The sequence below is a fragment of the Suillus subalutaceus genome (genome assembly GCF_016647625.1).
Source record: "Suillus subalutaceus strain FC151 chromosome Unknown DFJ58scaffold_21, whole genome shotgun sequence".
NCBI lineage: Eukaryota > Fungi > Basidiomycota > Agaricomycetes > Boletales > Suillaceae > Suillus > Suillus subalutaceus.
The window spans coordinates 256027-269563 of NW_024540270.1; the positions used below are offsets into that span (position 1 = coordinate 256027).

General features: G+C 48.5%; 5 protein-coding genes across 5 annotated transcripts; 3 read left to right on the forward strand and 2 right to left on the reverse strand.

Moving 5' to 3' along the window:
• Positions 1–1009: 1009 nt before the first annotated feature.
• Positions 1010–4963, forward strand: DFJ58DRAFT_904913 (armadillo-type protein). Its single transcript, XM_041394928.1, has 3 exons — positions 1010–1115; positions 1169–4784; positions 4836–4963. The coding sequence occupies exons 1-2, from the start codon at positions 1068–1070 to the stop codon at positions 4529–4531; spliced, it is 3411 nt and encodes a 1136-aa protein (XP_041247176.1). The 5' UTR covers positions 1010–1067; the 3' UTR covers positions 4532–4784; positions 4836–4963.
• DFJ58DRAFT_655804 (cytidine deaminase-like protein) lies at positions 4583–5750 on the reverse strand (the record flags this gene model as incomplete). Its single annotated transcript, XM_041381872.1, has 7 exons — positions 4583–4658; positions 4707–4784; positions 4836–4962; positions 5009–5049; positions 5100–5191; positions 5246–5483; positions 5533–5750. Coding segments are annotated over 7 exons (870 nt in total), but the record flags the coding sequence as incomplete, so codon positions are not given.
• A 1223-nt stretch (positions 5751–6973) lies between these two features.
• Positions 6974–9301, forward strand: DFJ58DRAFT_772584 (amidase signature domain-containing protein). The gene is made up of 4 exons (XM_041389233.1): positions 6974–7829; positions 7883–7989; positions 8039–8596; positions 8651–9301. The coding sequence occupies exons 1-4, from the start codon at positions 7400–7402 to the stop codon at positions 9203–9205; spliced, it is 1650 nt and encodes a 549-aa protein (XP_041247178.1). The 5' UTR covers positions 6974–7399; the 3' UTR covers positions 9206–9301.
• Positions 9302–9930: 629 nt separating this feature from the next.
• On the forward strand, positions 9931–11239 carry DFJ58DRAFT_867114 (uncharacterized protein; the record flags this gene model as incomplete). The annotated part of the gene is made up of 3 exons (XM_041394200.1): positions 9931–10728; positions 10784–11016; positions 11071–11239. Exons 1-3 carry the CDS (start codon positions 10111–10113, stop codon positions 11237–11239), a joined length of 1020 nt encoding a protein of 339 aa, XP_041247179.1. The 5' UTR covers positions 9931–10110.
• A 107-nt stretch (positions 11240–11346) lies between these two features.
• Positions 11347–13495, reverse strand: DFJ58DRAFT_196572 (YccV-like-domain-containing protein). The gene is made up of 5 exons (XM_041379186.1): positions 12876–13495; positions 12660–12825; positions 11887–12608; positions 11719–11830; positions 11347–11663 (listed from the first exon to the last, which is right to left on the reverse strand). The coding sequence occupies exons 1-5, from the start codon at positions 13488–13490 to the stop codon at positions 11455–11457; spliced, it is 1824 nt and encodes a 607-aa protein (XP_041247180.1). The 5' UTR covers positions 13491–13495; the 3' UTR covers positions 11347–11454.
• Between the last annotated feature and the right edge of the window lie 42 nt (positions 13496–13537).

Consider the following 13537-nt stretch of genomic DNA (forward strand, 5'->3'; position numbering starts at 1 on the left):
GCATTGAATCTGTCCTGTTCCACATAGCGGACATTCTACTAACGGGCCAGATTCACTGGCAGCAAGTCGTTCGCTCGCCTTAGTACAAATGATACCCGCCGAACCTATGTAATTGTATTAGTAGTGTGTCAAAATAAGATAAATTGAAACTCGCCGCATCTGGGAGTGCCTAAGGAAAAGTTGAAGGATCCGAGGAACTTGGGACATGAATGATAGTCTTGAGCATGATCGAATTCCCGCGGGCTTTGCTCCATAGTGCGTCACAGGCGAATGAGAGCACAGATTCTTCAACCACCCGGGTGTTCCTAATGTTGTTTAATGCATGAAAGTAGTTGATGTCGTCACGCAAACGCACACATGTTGTCTCGGGATTGATGAGTTCAACTAGAAGTCCAGGTACTAAAATTTCAACGACCTTTTCAGTTAAATGACTGATGCCTTGAATATCTGACTTTGTTCTGACATAATGATCACCTGTCCAAAGCCAGGAGCGTTGTTCGGCTGGCTGATGTGTAGGGAGCAAGGCGAAGATCTGGCCGGTGAGTTTGACGTGAGCTGTGCACACATTTAGGACAAGGATGTCGTGACGTGTTATGCCATGGTGTTTAATGAGAGTTGAACGTACAAGAGTGATTGTAAGAAGATGATTGGAACGGTCAGTGGTCAGGAAGATATCACCAATGATAAATGTGTTACCACTGCCCGGGAGCTCGCGTTGTCGGTTGACCTTCGTAAATCCAGTATTGTAGACCCACTCCTGTCGATTGAGGGACTTTGCAATGAAGTACTTGTTGAGCACACATTTATTGGGGTGTTGACTTTGTGATTTGTCGTGTTCTAGTAGTTTATGTTTCTTTCGATCATCAGTTTCGATATTGTGATTTCTGGGAGTCCCTAAGAGCTTGTTGGGCTCGTCCTTTTTGCTTGTAAAAGCGTGGGAAGAAACTGTACTAGGTGGTGGTACGAGCAGGGATCACATTTGCCAATGAATAGTTAAATAATAATTAATCACTCACTCACATGTAACTGTCAGTGAGCGCTGATGGGCCCATTCTGACCAAAGGCTAATGAACACACAACTCAACGATAGTCTATCACAACAATGGTTCACAAAGGTGCGTGAAACACAGCCTAGGTCCCTGCCTGACTGAATTGATCATCGATTTAGTTCAAGTACATATGCGTTCCGCTACTGGAGAAATCACAGCTATCTGCGGGGACCATAGCAACTGTCTTACCTCTGCTGTCCAATCTTGAAAGCACACTGCTCGATGCGAGTGGAACTGGCTTCACCCTATCTCACTCCTTGGTGTCTTACATATTTTTCCCATTATCCACGATCCTCCGCCGGAATGAGTCGTCTGCCATTCCGGACCAAATTCTGGAGAAGATATTTGGTGTTCTTGCCATTCTATGTGAAACATGGTGGTGGTACTGCGACATACAGATATGGGATCAGATATTCAAGTTATCCAGCTCCATCATCGGTGGTGTCGAAGGCAAGGGCAAGGGCAAAGTCAGGGACGATGAAACCAAAGAAGCAGCTGCACGATGTCTGTGGGCTATCCTTCGGGAACGTTGCGCAGAGGAAGCACCACAAGAATCTCCCGAGGAACTGTTGCACACGCGTGTTTCCCAGCTTCAAGCGCATTCTCAGAGCCTGCAATTCATGCCTATTCTCGGACAAACTATCAATACGCTCCTCCTCACCGCCAAGTCACCCTATCTCCCATTGCAGCGCATTTCACTGAAGATTCTGCGTGCACTCATCAGCGTATATGCTTCAGAGCAATTTTTGCCTTCCATCTTACCTGGTGTCGTGAGCAGCATGACCAGAATCGCTCTTGGGATGTCGAGCAAGAAGGGATGGGTCAATGGAGACATCGTCGCCCTGAGCCTTGGGACCCTGGAGCCTGTAATCGTGAGGTCGTTAGGAGACGATATATCCATCCGAGAGGGTGTCGTTCGGAGGGTCGTAGACCTTGAAGACTTCATCAACCTCGCAGACGCTCCTGCGGGGGACCCGAAACCACTTGAATTACCTCCCTACCTGACTCCACGTACTTCGAGTTGGCTGCGCGCGTCGGCATCCCAACTGCACATCGCGATAAATTCTCTGACACTTCTCGTGAATCATCCGACTCCGCTCGCTTTGGTTGCCTTGTCGTCTTTCTCAAGGGCCATCCTTACCTCCACATATCTAACTCTTCCCCAATCACGGCCTCTTCTATTGTCTTGGCTCTTGTCGCTATCAAACCATTCTTTCCCGGAGGTTTCGCAAGCCGCTCATCGCGCCCTATCGGAGCTGCTGGCAGCCACTTCGCCTGCAAGACTACCGTTACTGCAAGCACTTCTAGAAATATCAAAAGAGAACCTCAGTTCTTTGCCTCGATCCATCGTTTCCCAGGATGACACGAAGGTGGAGCACATTGCAGGCCAGATAGAGGCAATCTGCCAGTTGGCTACGTCTAGTAGCACGTCTTCTACAGGTCTCGGTCTGACATCAATCTCTTTGGGTATCGACACGCTATTAGGGCCAACCGGTGGAATCGAGAAGTGGGGTTTTACTCTACTTTCTGTCTTGGAATTCACAAGTCCACAAATGAGTGTCAGCCAGGGTTCCGTCGCTCAACTCTTGCTAGAGGACAATGAAGACAGCATGGATACAATTAATTTCCCTGAGGCGATGTTAAAAAATGTTCTCACAAGGTCCACACGCGATGCTCTGGCTCGCATGCTACGCGCTTTGGGGAGAAGCAGTGGCGAAAATAGCATCTACGCTGTTGAATGGTTCGTAAGTATAGGGCGTTATTCACGGACCAACAATGCCATTGCGGCATTATGGTGTGCTGCTCGCCTCCTTGAGGGGATCAGCGGCTTTAGCCTAGATGAAGGTGGCATGGCTATTTCGAGCGGGCCCCGCAGCAGGAAACTAGAGCGGTTTGCAAGAGGCTTGGCTCGTGACCTCGCTGAGTTATGGGACGAAGAGCCAGATTTCAATAGCCAGACTGATACCCCCCGCACGGATCGTCAGACGGATGACTCGTTGCTGAAGACGGAATTTACAAAGGGGTTCAAAACTATCCGTGTCACCCTTCAGGTTGCAGAACCAAGAACTACACTGCCTACTCTATCCGAGGATCAACCCATACTGCATAAGATATTTCGCTTGCAGTTACTTTCGATCAGCGCGGGAATTTTGCAGGCTCGCTATGCCTCCGTTCTCATCCAGGTCCTATATCCAGTTTTACATTCGATCGTATCGCCCACACCCTATCTTTCCCTGACCGGGCTTGCAACACTGCATTTTATGTCAGCTGTCATGTCGTACGCCTCTCCAGCCAATCTCTTGCTGTCGAACTTTGACTACGCATTGGACTCCGTTTCCCGTCGCCTTAGCCGCAGATGGCTTGACGTTGATGCGACGAAAGTGATGGTTGTCCTTGTTCGCCTCGTAGGGGCTGATGTGGTGCAGAAGGCTGGTGATGTTGTTGAAGAATGCTTTGACCGTTTGGATGAGTATCACGGATACGAAGTCATTGTTCAAGGCTTGGTGGGAGTATTAGGAGAAGTGGTCAAGGTCATCGAGGCTGAAGAACCTCCCACCCAAAAGGAAAGTCAGGATGACATGCAGTCGTCGATGATTATCAGTTCATTGGAGCCACTCTTCGAATGGCTTTCTCATCGGAAGGATCTCCCATCTCATGAAGATGCCGCTGACCACGTTCCTGCCCCTCATAGGGCATGGGGCACCGCCAAGGCAGATGAAGACTTAGTTGAAAAACAGTTAGATGGTCCGACCACACAACCGAAAATCGCCGAAGATGCCGAGCCTGCGCCCACACCGGGACAAGCCTTGACCAAGCAGATGGTTTCACGATCTATTTATTTTCTCACACACGCTTCACCCGATATTCGCGCTCGGATCCTGAACTTGCTAAGTTCTGCCACCCCGGTTCTCCCTGAGTCGGCCCTGTTGCCATCCATCCATCTCGCTTGGCCATTCATCCTGAATCGTCTCAATGACGCGGAGCCATTTGTAGTCAGCGCAGCTGCTGGTCTTGTGGAATCACTCGTGACCCACGTTGGCAGTTTCATGGGCAGGCGAGTGTGGGACGATATCTGGCCCCGTTTTGGCAACATTTTGAAAAAGCTAGATGCATCCGACGATCAGAATGCTCTTGCACGCCGTGGTTATGGAGCGGTAGGAACGGAATCAGCATACACCCACTCTCATCGCTTATATCGCTCCATTTTGCGGACGATGACAGCTGCCGTAGCTGGTGTCCATATGCAAAATGCGTCCGGCTGGCAGGTCATTCTCGCATTCAGGCGCTTCTTGCACAAACAGGCACACGAGGAACTACAGGCCTGTGCAAGAGAGTTGTATGTTGCGCTCGGCAGGGGTAATGAAGACGCCGTATGGCTGGCACTTATGGCGACATGTGGGCATTTGACTGGTGAAGTCGCTTACTTGAGGGAATACAGGTGGGATATACAAGACAATGTACGCGTAATCCTCAACGAGTAAAGCATGTCTTTCGTGTTATCTTATCTTGCTATCAAGCTTCCATCACCAATTTTATGGTTCAGGGGGTGGAACGTGTCGGAAGATGTCTACTCCAGCCTCCTGAAACAATCGTACAGAAGCGTCATCTCTGTAACAATTTGAGAGAAATGCTGTATAATAGGGTTGACACACTTACACCTTATAGCTCAAATTGTAGACTACTCTTTTGACACCGCTTTGGATGATCTTGATGGTGCACTTCAAACACGGACATCTAGATCCAGAATGAAACTCAATAGTATTATAATAGCAATGTTGTACCCACGTATTGCAATACATAGTGGCATCCACCCGATCTCTTCCTGCTTCCAAAAGCGCATTTTCTTCAGCATGTAGGCAAAGACATTCGGTACCATTAGTAGCCGATGTACGATTGCAATGTCCGCATCCCCCTACATTATTATTAGCAAGTAACGGGGGAGAAGGAAAGACAAATACCCTCGTTGCAGTTCTTGACACCCCGAGGAGTGCCGTTATAACTGTAGACCGAGATAACAATTTCAATGCCCGAGGTGCAACTTGAACGTACCCTGTGGAAACAATACGGTTTTCGCGGACAAGTATGGCGCCTACGCGGCGTTTCATACAGTTGGAGCGTTGCGAAGCAAGATCTGCGAGCGTCTGAAGCCCCTTTAGTCCATCTGGATCCATCAATGATGTAAATAACGTGCATACCATAAAATAGGTATCCCATTGAGGTCTAAGTCGATTTGTATTTGTGATATCTAAAGAATCCAGGTGATAATGGAGTTCTGCGATGGAAGCGAAGGAATTGACGATTTTGAGTTTGACCTGTGGGTTTGCGCGGCGGAGTAGTGAAAACCCTTCAGGAGAGTCTGGCTGTGCTCTGTCTCCAAACACTTCACGGTCATGTTCCCGCACGAAGTCTTCGAGAGTCGCCATGTTTATCAAACTAAATTGTTTTTCAGCTAAACGTTCACATCAGCTGACGAGATAAATACCCGTGACAGCGGTGGTAACGTTGTAAGATGGGGGCGTCTATGCTAATTAGCATGAAGAAAGGGCGCCTGATGAAGTAGTTCACTAGTCTATCTGAGTCGAGGTCGGTTGTAACGAAATTTGACTGCCAATGCTGTGTGACATGATCCAGCAACAGGGCTGGTGAGCCAAAGGAAAGAACTTTCACATTTGAGTTTTGGGACGAAGATGGTGATGTGGGCGGGCGTCCGTGCTTATCACCAATGATGTTATTGGTTCGCACTGGAAGCAATGGCAAGGGCTGCGGGATGACCGGATTTTTAACGCTTGCTGTGATCTGAGGGGACCATTGTTGGTCTTCTGGATTCAGGGAACAGGGTGTTTAGCAGGACCTGCCTCTACATCCTTGTCGTGCAAGTGGACAGACGTGAAGCCTTTGGCAATCAGATAATTTTCGACAGTAGACTTGCCCGAAAAACGCAAACCGATGATAGCAATAAACATAGGGCGCGATTCACATGAAAGATAAAGTAGACCAAGGTGCTATCAGACGAATCGAATCATGGTTCTCAGAGGCCTGATGTGGTAAAAAGGTGAATATCGGGAAGTCACGTGATTATTTTATTAATTAATGTAAATAAATGTCATGGTGTTCGTGTCAATCAATTTTAGCTCCAACTCTTGCCTTTTCCCTTCGTTCTTCTACAGGTACCAGTAGTGTGCGATTTTGACGCGAAATTCGAATGGAAATCAAGGGTCTCAGAAAATTCGGCCGGGCTAGTAGCGCATGCGAACGTGCACTGATGCTTAGCAGGCACAAATTGAAGTGTGTCACGGAGTGAATGCGGAACTTCACCCGACACAGAAGTACGAGTTTTGGCATCTTAAACATTTACACGAACATCACAGCCCGAGCCAAGACTCACGGCAAGTGCGGGTTCAGCTGAGCCCAGGATCCGACGCCAACTCGGAAGTCCGACAATACTGGGATTCAAGTTTCCATGTCATTCGGTGACATCATGGCCAAATGGTCATGCGGTTGATCAGAAGGCGGTACAGGATCATTAACAACAACCGGAGATGGCAAAGAAGCAGAACCTTCCCGGAATATTCAGAAGCTTGTTGGGCACTCCGACAAGTCTAGATAAGGGACGCCTGCCTTGGTATCTTCCGCGCTTTCCAAGTGGCCATGAAGACCCAAACGCGCATTTGAGGGCCTAGCTTGAGACATCGGGCGCGTAAGTTGGAGGGAGATCAAATTGAAAAGGCGCCGTGGCGCCGTCGAAAAATGCCATTGAATAGAATCCGTTCTATTAGAACCGAAAGTAATAGAACTTCCAGGCACTAGGAGACTACTACTTATGGGTACTGTTTGGCTCACGTTTGGTGTTGTATGCCGCGGCATTGCAGGACTTGGGTAACAACTGCTTGAAAGCTTGCTTGAAGCTCTTCAATCCATTCTGACAGGCTTTGAACACAATCCAGATTGTGATGAGGATATGATCTACAGTGGAGACACGATCATCCTTTTTTCCTCCCAGGAACCATGCATGTCGCAATAAAAAAAAACTGTAACATGCTGTACGAGCGTCTAGTAATTCACGCAAACATGGTCACCTCCCACTGGCACAGGCTGCCCGTCGATCGGTGTCACAATTACCTTATCTGCAGCTGTGTACACAGACTCTCGTGGGCTCCATATACCGACATTTGCTAATCTGCCGCCAGTCAATCAGGTGCATCTTCGTGCATAGCCTCGAGAATGTCGAGATTCTTTTCTGATCTGTGATTTCATATTCCTACCTGGTAGTCCATATAAAGAGGTGCGCCATATTGTTGGCTACTGAAAATTTGTCAACGGCGCCTCTTCTGCCGTTCCATCTATTTACGATGGTCAATATCCACGATGTAGCAGCCCGAAAACGAACGGAGCGCGAGGCAAAGCTATCCACATATCGCAAAGGGCGCATTCATCTTCCAAATGATGCCGTCGACGTGTCACAGTACCCGCTTGGCAAGCTTACAGAGACAGAGCGTATCATCGTTCATTGTGATGCAACGGCGATCGTAGATTTGATTCGCAAGCGAGTCTATACTGCGCAGGACGTTCTGCGAGCGTTCGTCAAAGTAGCGGTGGCTGCCCAAGACGTCACCAACTGTCTTTCAGAAGTTTTGCTCGATGAAGCATTCTTACAAGCCAGCAAGCTTGACCGATATCTGGAAAAAACTGGAAACGTCATAGGACCACTACACGGTTTGCCAGTTTCCATCAAAGATCACATCAAAATCAAAGGTCTGGATACTTCGTCAGGGTATCTTGGTGAGAAACATGTTTTCTGCCCAGACCGGTTGTTTATCGCCTTTTTTATCAAGGCTGGGCGTACAAAACCGTCGCGGACAATGACGCACTGGTGGTAGAAATTCTACGCAACGCCGGTGCGATTCTATACGTCAAAACACAGAGTCCGCAAACTTTACTTGTCAGTAATGTCATGTACGTCTTCGTGCATTCGCTTACCTGGCTTTCAGTCACTGGAGACGGACAACAACGTGTTCGGCAAGACTCTTAATCCGTTTAATCGCAATTTAACCCCAGGAGGAAGCAGTGGTGGCGAGGGAGCGCTTATAGCATGTCATGGTAGCCCAATGGGCGTTGGAACCGATATCGGTGGGAGCATTCGGATCCCCGCAGCCCATTGTGGTTTGTATGGGCTGAAAGGATCAGTGGCTCGTCTGCCACATTCTGGTCTTCTGGGCTCGCATGACGGGATGGATGCAATCGTGGGTTGTGTCGGACCGTTGGCAAGGTCTGCAAGGGACCTCGAGTTATTCTGTCGAGTTATGCTCGATGCAGAGCCATGGCTCAATGAACCTCCACTCCTAGAAATGCCATGGAAAAGAGGTGTGGCGAACGGGGAAGGATTACCAGAAAAACTTGCGATTGCTGTCCTTTTTGACGATGGCGTTGTTGCACCGCATCCTCCGATTACGCAGGCTTTGAACAAATACAAACAAGCCTTAGCACGTGCTGGACACGATGTAATTGAATGGCAAGCTGTGGATCATCAGAATGGATGGGATCTCATTGTAAGACACTTTTGTTTTCCAGTATCAAATCTAATGATCTTACTCTTCACATAGACGAAGCTATATTTACTAGATGGCGGAGCAGAGTACCACGAAACCATTAGTGCAGGCGGAGAGTCCGAGGTACCTCAGACGGAATGGATCCTCGAGCACGCACAGGGACGAGGCCCGTATACGCCCGCAGATATGTTCAAGCTCAACTTGGAACGGGAAGCGATCCGCTCAAAAGCATTAGCACACTGGAATGCTACTCAACGACGTACTGTTAGTGGGCGTCCTGTGGATGTCATCCTCTGTCCGGTTGCGCCCACATTAGCTCCGCCCCATAACACAACTAGCTGGTGGGGTTATACTTCTCATTGGAATCTGTTAGACTTGCCAGGCGTTGTCTTTCCCGTTGACCGGTTCACAGCCAAGGCATCTGCCACTTACCCACCTCTTCCACATTCAAGGAATGATGTTGAAAATTTTATTCATAGCCAATGGAATCCAGCCACATATGATAATGCTCCCATATGTCTACAACTCGTAGGTCGGAGGCACAACGAGGAGAAGTTGTTGGCTATGCTAAATGTTGTGGAAAAAGCGTTCAAAGAGAATGCCTTGTAAGAGGACAACAAGTAGAGGGTTTAACGTTCATTCGTAGTATCTAGTGTTATGTAATATGTCCGATTCCATAGAATGCAAATACGCTCAATGATTGAACATACGCTGTGGACAAAGACAAATACTATGTCAACGTTCCTCACGAAATTCACGGCCGCATGGTCATCGCACGACCACCATGGAACATTGATTTCATTACGGCATAGGTGACAAATTTTTGACCAAGTCGCTTAGGGACTTTGAAAAGTTTTAACGCCCCCACTTATCTTGAACAGTTCTTGAACGTGGAATTCCACCTATTCATCTATGTGCATAGGTTGAAGTACGTGGAGAACGTCGGCAATACGTTGCATGCGAGCTAGAATACATGATTTACAACGTATCTTCCATGCCATGCCAACTCCGCGCTGGCTTCCGCGATACCACTACAGGATGGCAATGGCCAACCACCACTGGCAGGCTGACACGGATGCCTGTGCTCGAATCGTTCGTCAGCATACACTGTCTCACGGAAAAAACACATTCGATGCTGTATCAATGTTAATGTAATCGCCGGAGCCACAGACAGCGGTGAGTGTCGTCTACCGAGTAATTTACGCAAGTCATCTGGTAGGCAAGTACCTTGATCCTCTAGGCTGGATACAGGATGGCAAGTTGTGGATCTTCCATTATCAGTGCCACAACGTTCAATTTCATTGTATTTGCTTTGTCCCCGTATAGTTGTTCTCCACGTTTTCACGTTCGCCGACCTTGACCAACCTGTGTCTATACGAGTATCGGAACGTTTAGGCCAAACTTTTGAGACCTAACGTAGTTCCGCAGGTGCTGTAGATGCAGAGATGGTAAGATATAAAAGTGAGTGATAGTCCAAGGATCCAACTCATTCCTATCCTTCCACCGTTCCAATCATGCCTGGCTTACTTTCCTCTATCCAGCGTTACGACATGTCCACAGGCATCCCAAAGGCCGTATGGACTGCTCTATACGCCAATGCTGCTCGTGCCAATCTTGTCCTTCCCCACGCCGAGAAGGTTTTCGGTCACCAAAAGTTCACGCCCAAAATTGTTTCCACTGAGCAACTTTGGTTGGTGTACTCGAAGCCTGGAACTTCCGAAATCCAGTTCGTGCTTTCCTGCACGGAAGGACCACTAGGCAAATACCCCCTCTACATCATCCCCACAGTCCCCGCCCAAGATTTGACGCCCGAGCTCCTCAAAAGTTCCATGGAGGCGCTATGCAGTGCGCTTCTGAGCGAATCTGGCCTCACCAGAGCGAGAGTCTTTTCTGTGTTTTCCATTGAGAAAGTCACGGAGGCCTTCGTTCGGGAATGGGAGGAAGTCGCAAAGATCAATCGCATCGAGGAGCCATATTACAGCGCAATTTTCTCGGTGTGTACCGCAAGCACATTGGTCCGACAACAGCGACCTCCTCGTCCATCAGGGGATGTGGTTCTTGAGCCGCGTCTTGCTGCAGAACAGGACGTCGACCAGGTTGCTTTACTGTGTTGCGATTTTGCCGCGACTTCGGTATGTTTATTGCATCCTTTCTAAAGGTCAAATGTTTATGGATGAATCCCTCTAGCCCCCGTTCATTCTCACCGACGAGAAAGCTCGTGAAGAAGCTAGGCTTCTGATTGCCAACAGACAATTGTGGGTACTCGAGATGCAAAAGCGCAATGGAAATCCCGAGATCGCCACTATTGTTGCTGTGACGCGGAAGTCAGAAGGTGTTGCCACCATCACAAAGGTCTATACACCAGAGAAGTGGAGGGGTAATGGCGGTGCTGAGAGACTGGTTCGCCATGTCTGCATTGAGTACGTACTAGCGGCTATGATATTGCGTCACGACATTAACTTCTTTTTGAACAGATTGCTGGAGAAGTACAAGCAAATCGTCTTATATGTCGGGGTTGACAATTGCGCCAAGGTGGTGTATGACCGCGTGGGTTTCCAAGGTCTCAGTGAGGGGTCTTCCTCGTCGGAGCGATGGCTAGAGATGGGTTTCGATGAAAACAAAGTGGAACTCGGACATTGGTAGATTTTTGTCATATTTTCTTGCATCTTGCTCCGCATGGTTGTTCACACGTGTCCCTCTGACATCTTGTATCTTGTATCTTGTATGTAGCATATATAGCGCTCACCATCATTCTCTATCGCTTCAATTAATATGTATTGGATAGCACGTGTACATATGTATTTCTTCTTGATTCTTTGGACGATCGGGCTACTTATCCGATATCAATAGATGTATGATCAAACCTCTCCTTGCTTGAGCCACCGATCACCAAAGGCTTCATCGTCAGGATACGCTGCATTCAGTTCTGGGCTCAACAGAAACCTTGCTCTCCCATCAACTTGGGTCAAGTCCTCGAAGTACCTCCCTGCCTCTGGTGCGTCTATGAAAATTCTGCGTACATCAGCTGGTTCCAGACATGTCGTTCCAACGTTATCCTCTGCAACATCTGTGACATCACAGAGACATCAGCCCTGGCATTAAGATGTAGGGAGTACACCTACAGCGCAAGGAGCCACTCTGAGTTAGAGCGCGATAAAAGGGTTGATGGCGCCCTCGAGAGAGTGAATCAACACCCATCTCACGGATCCAGTCCTCGGCCGCTGCACAGGAGGGCTAACAAAAAGCAAACAAAATGAGTGATGAAAACAGTATACGAACTCAACACCCACATCCCAGCCGTACACATATCCCACGTATCCATGGGCTGCATGCTTGAAAACCATGCCAACGAAGAATTTCACCTCCTGTGTGAGTGCAGAACGAGGATGGGAGGTAGTAGCCGTTTCCTTCTCGTCCTCCATGATAGTCTTACATTGCGTCGTGAGCTGCTCTTGGAGGTGCGGGTTTAAAAGAGGAGTCAATGAATCGACAAGCACCGGCAGCAGATCGAGGAGGAACCAATTGAGATGTTTCATTATATTCAAGAGATACCTATGGTTGTTCATAAAGATGACGTTGATCACGAGGCTGGCATAGAATGCTGTGTGCAGCACAACTTCAGGAACTGGTCCTGCGGGGAAGTCGTAGACGGACGCTAAGACATTCCGGGATGCCCGTACCAGCATAGAGGTGGAGGAAGCGGGGGTAGTCCAACGGAGCGTTGAAGTAGCGGTGATTCCTGCTTGAATGAGGAAGTGCGGAATATCGTCATGGAGCGTCAGAATGGCTTGTGTTCGTGAGCCAAAAACATCGACAAAAAATTCTGAGACATCTGGGTCGGGAGAAGACACGACGGCCAGAACTCTGGTAGGAAAGTCAACAGGTGCTGCTGTAATGCCCATTTTTCGTGCAATGCACACGAAAACGTATACAAGTGATATGGGTATAGTTGCCTTATGCGTAGTCAAGAAAAGGTGAGGAAAGCGGTTTTGCAACATGTGAAACCGTTGCCCTGAATTGTTGCTCGTTGAAAAATAGAATATCATATCTGAAGGGAGCTCACCATCCGCAGCTTCAAAGCCACAGCTCCACAAAAAGTCGCAGATCGAGGAACAGACGAGTCTGAGCTTTCCAGCATCGCTGGTAAATTCAGCCGGATCAAGGGGAATTTGACGCTCGATAAAGTAGGCATTGCAGAGAGCCGTAAGTTCCTCAAGTTGGGACAAGACCTCGAAGGAGTTTAGCAACTGTTAAGAGTACGCCAACTGAAGCTACGAACCTTCATGGGAGGGTATACGAAAAAGCTGGACACGCAAGCGAATGAAAGCTCCAACGCTTGGGGTGTGTCATTGGATATAAGCTCCCCCCAGGTGCGAACAGCGTCACTTCTAGCAATAGCACCAAGAAGCATTTGAGCCCAAAAGCGAATGGAAACTGCGTGAGGGGGAGCGGGACCCTGCTCTGGAGCTCCTGGCTCGCGGAATGCCTCCGGAAGCGGATAATTTGCGGCAATCTCGAGGGCATTCCATGCGTCAAACGAGAACATGGTGTTGACCTCTCGCGCTCTTTCCAGTCTTCTGTCACCCCGTTCTGTGACGATCTTGAACAATATGCCCAATGTCTCGAGGTCTATGCGCCGCCTCTCGAGATACATCAGTCGCCAGTCGCCACCTGTAGATTGCTTTCGCAATTGCTCTTTCGCGGGGTCACATATTGTATATCGGACACGATAATGTGGTTCCCATAGTCTTGAAACAGATGCAGCTGTCCGAAGGGAAGTGCTTGCCTTCAAGCAAGATATAAGCGCATTAATGCTCTCATCAGAATCTGTCAATGGTGTCAACTGCTCGAGAATCTGTACGTAGAGGTCAAAGGGAAGTTCCCGTATCGTCATCGTAGTAGACCTCTATCATGATCATGTGCCAATCCCATCTGGTTTAA

Excerpts from the sequence above, each read along its gene's own strand:
- DFJ58DRAFT_772584 (XM_041389233.1), top strand. The coding sequence starts at position 7,400 with ATGGTCAATATCCACGATGTAGCAGCCCGAAAACGAACGGAGCGCGAG. Across the intron at positions 7,830-7,882 it reads TACTTCGTCAGGGTATCTTG|GCTGGGCGTACAAAACCGTC; the intron begins GTGAGAAACATG and ends TTTTTTATCAAG. Across the intron at positions 7,990-8,038 it reads AGAGTCCGCAAACTTTACTT|TCACTGGAGACGGACAACAA; the intron begins GTCAGTAATGTC and ends CCTGGCTTTCAG.
- DFJ58DRAFT_196572 (XM_041379186.1), bottom strand. The coding sequence starts at position 13,490 with ATGACGATACGGGAACTTCCCTTTGACCTCTACGTACAGATTCTCGAG. Across the intron at positions 11,831-11,886 it reads GATATGTGTACGGCTGGGAT|CCCTCCTGTGCAGCGGCCGA; the intron begins GTGGGTGTTGAG and ends GCTTTTTGTTAG. Across the intron at positions 11,664-11,718 it reads TCAGAGTGGCTCCTTGCGCT|ATGTTGCAGAGGATAACGTT; the intron begins GTAGGTGTACTC and ends GTGATGTCACAG.
- DFJ58DRAFT_904913 (XM_041394928.1), top strand. The coding sequence starts at position 1,068 with ATGAACACACAACTCAACGATAGTCTATCACAACAATGGTTCACAAAG. Across the intron at positions 1,116-1,168 it reads CACAACAATGGTTCACAAAG|TTCAAGTACATATGCGTTCC; the intron begins GTGCGTGAAACA and ends TCATCGATTTAG.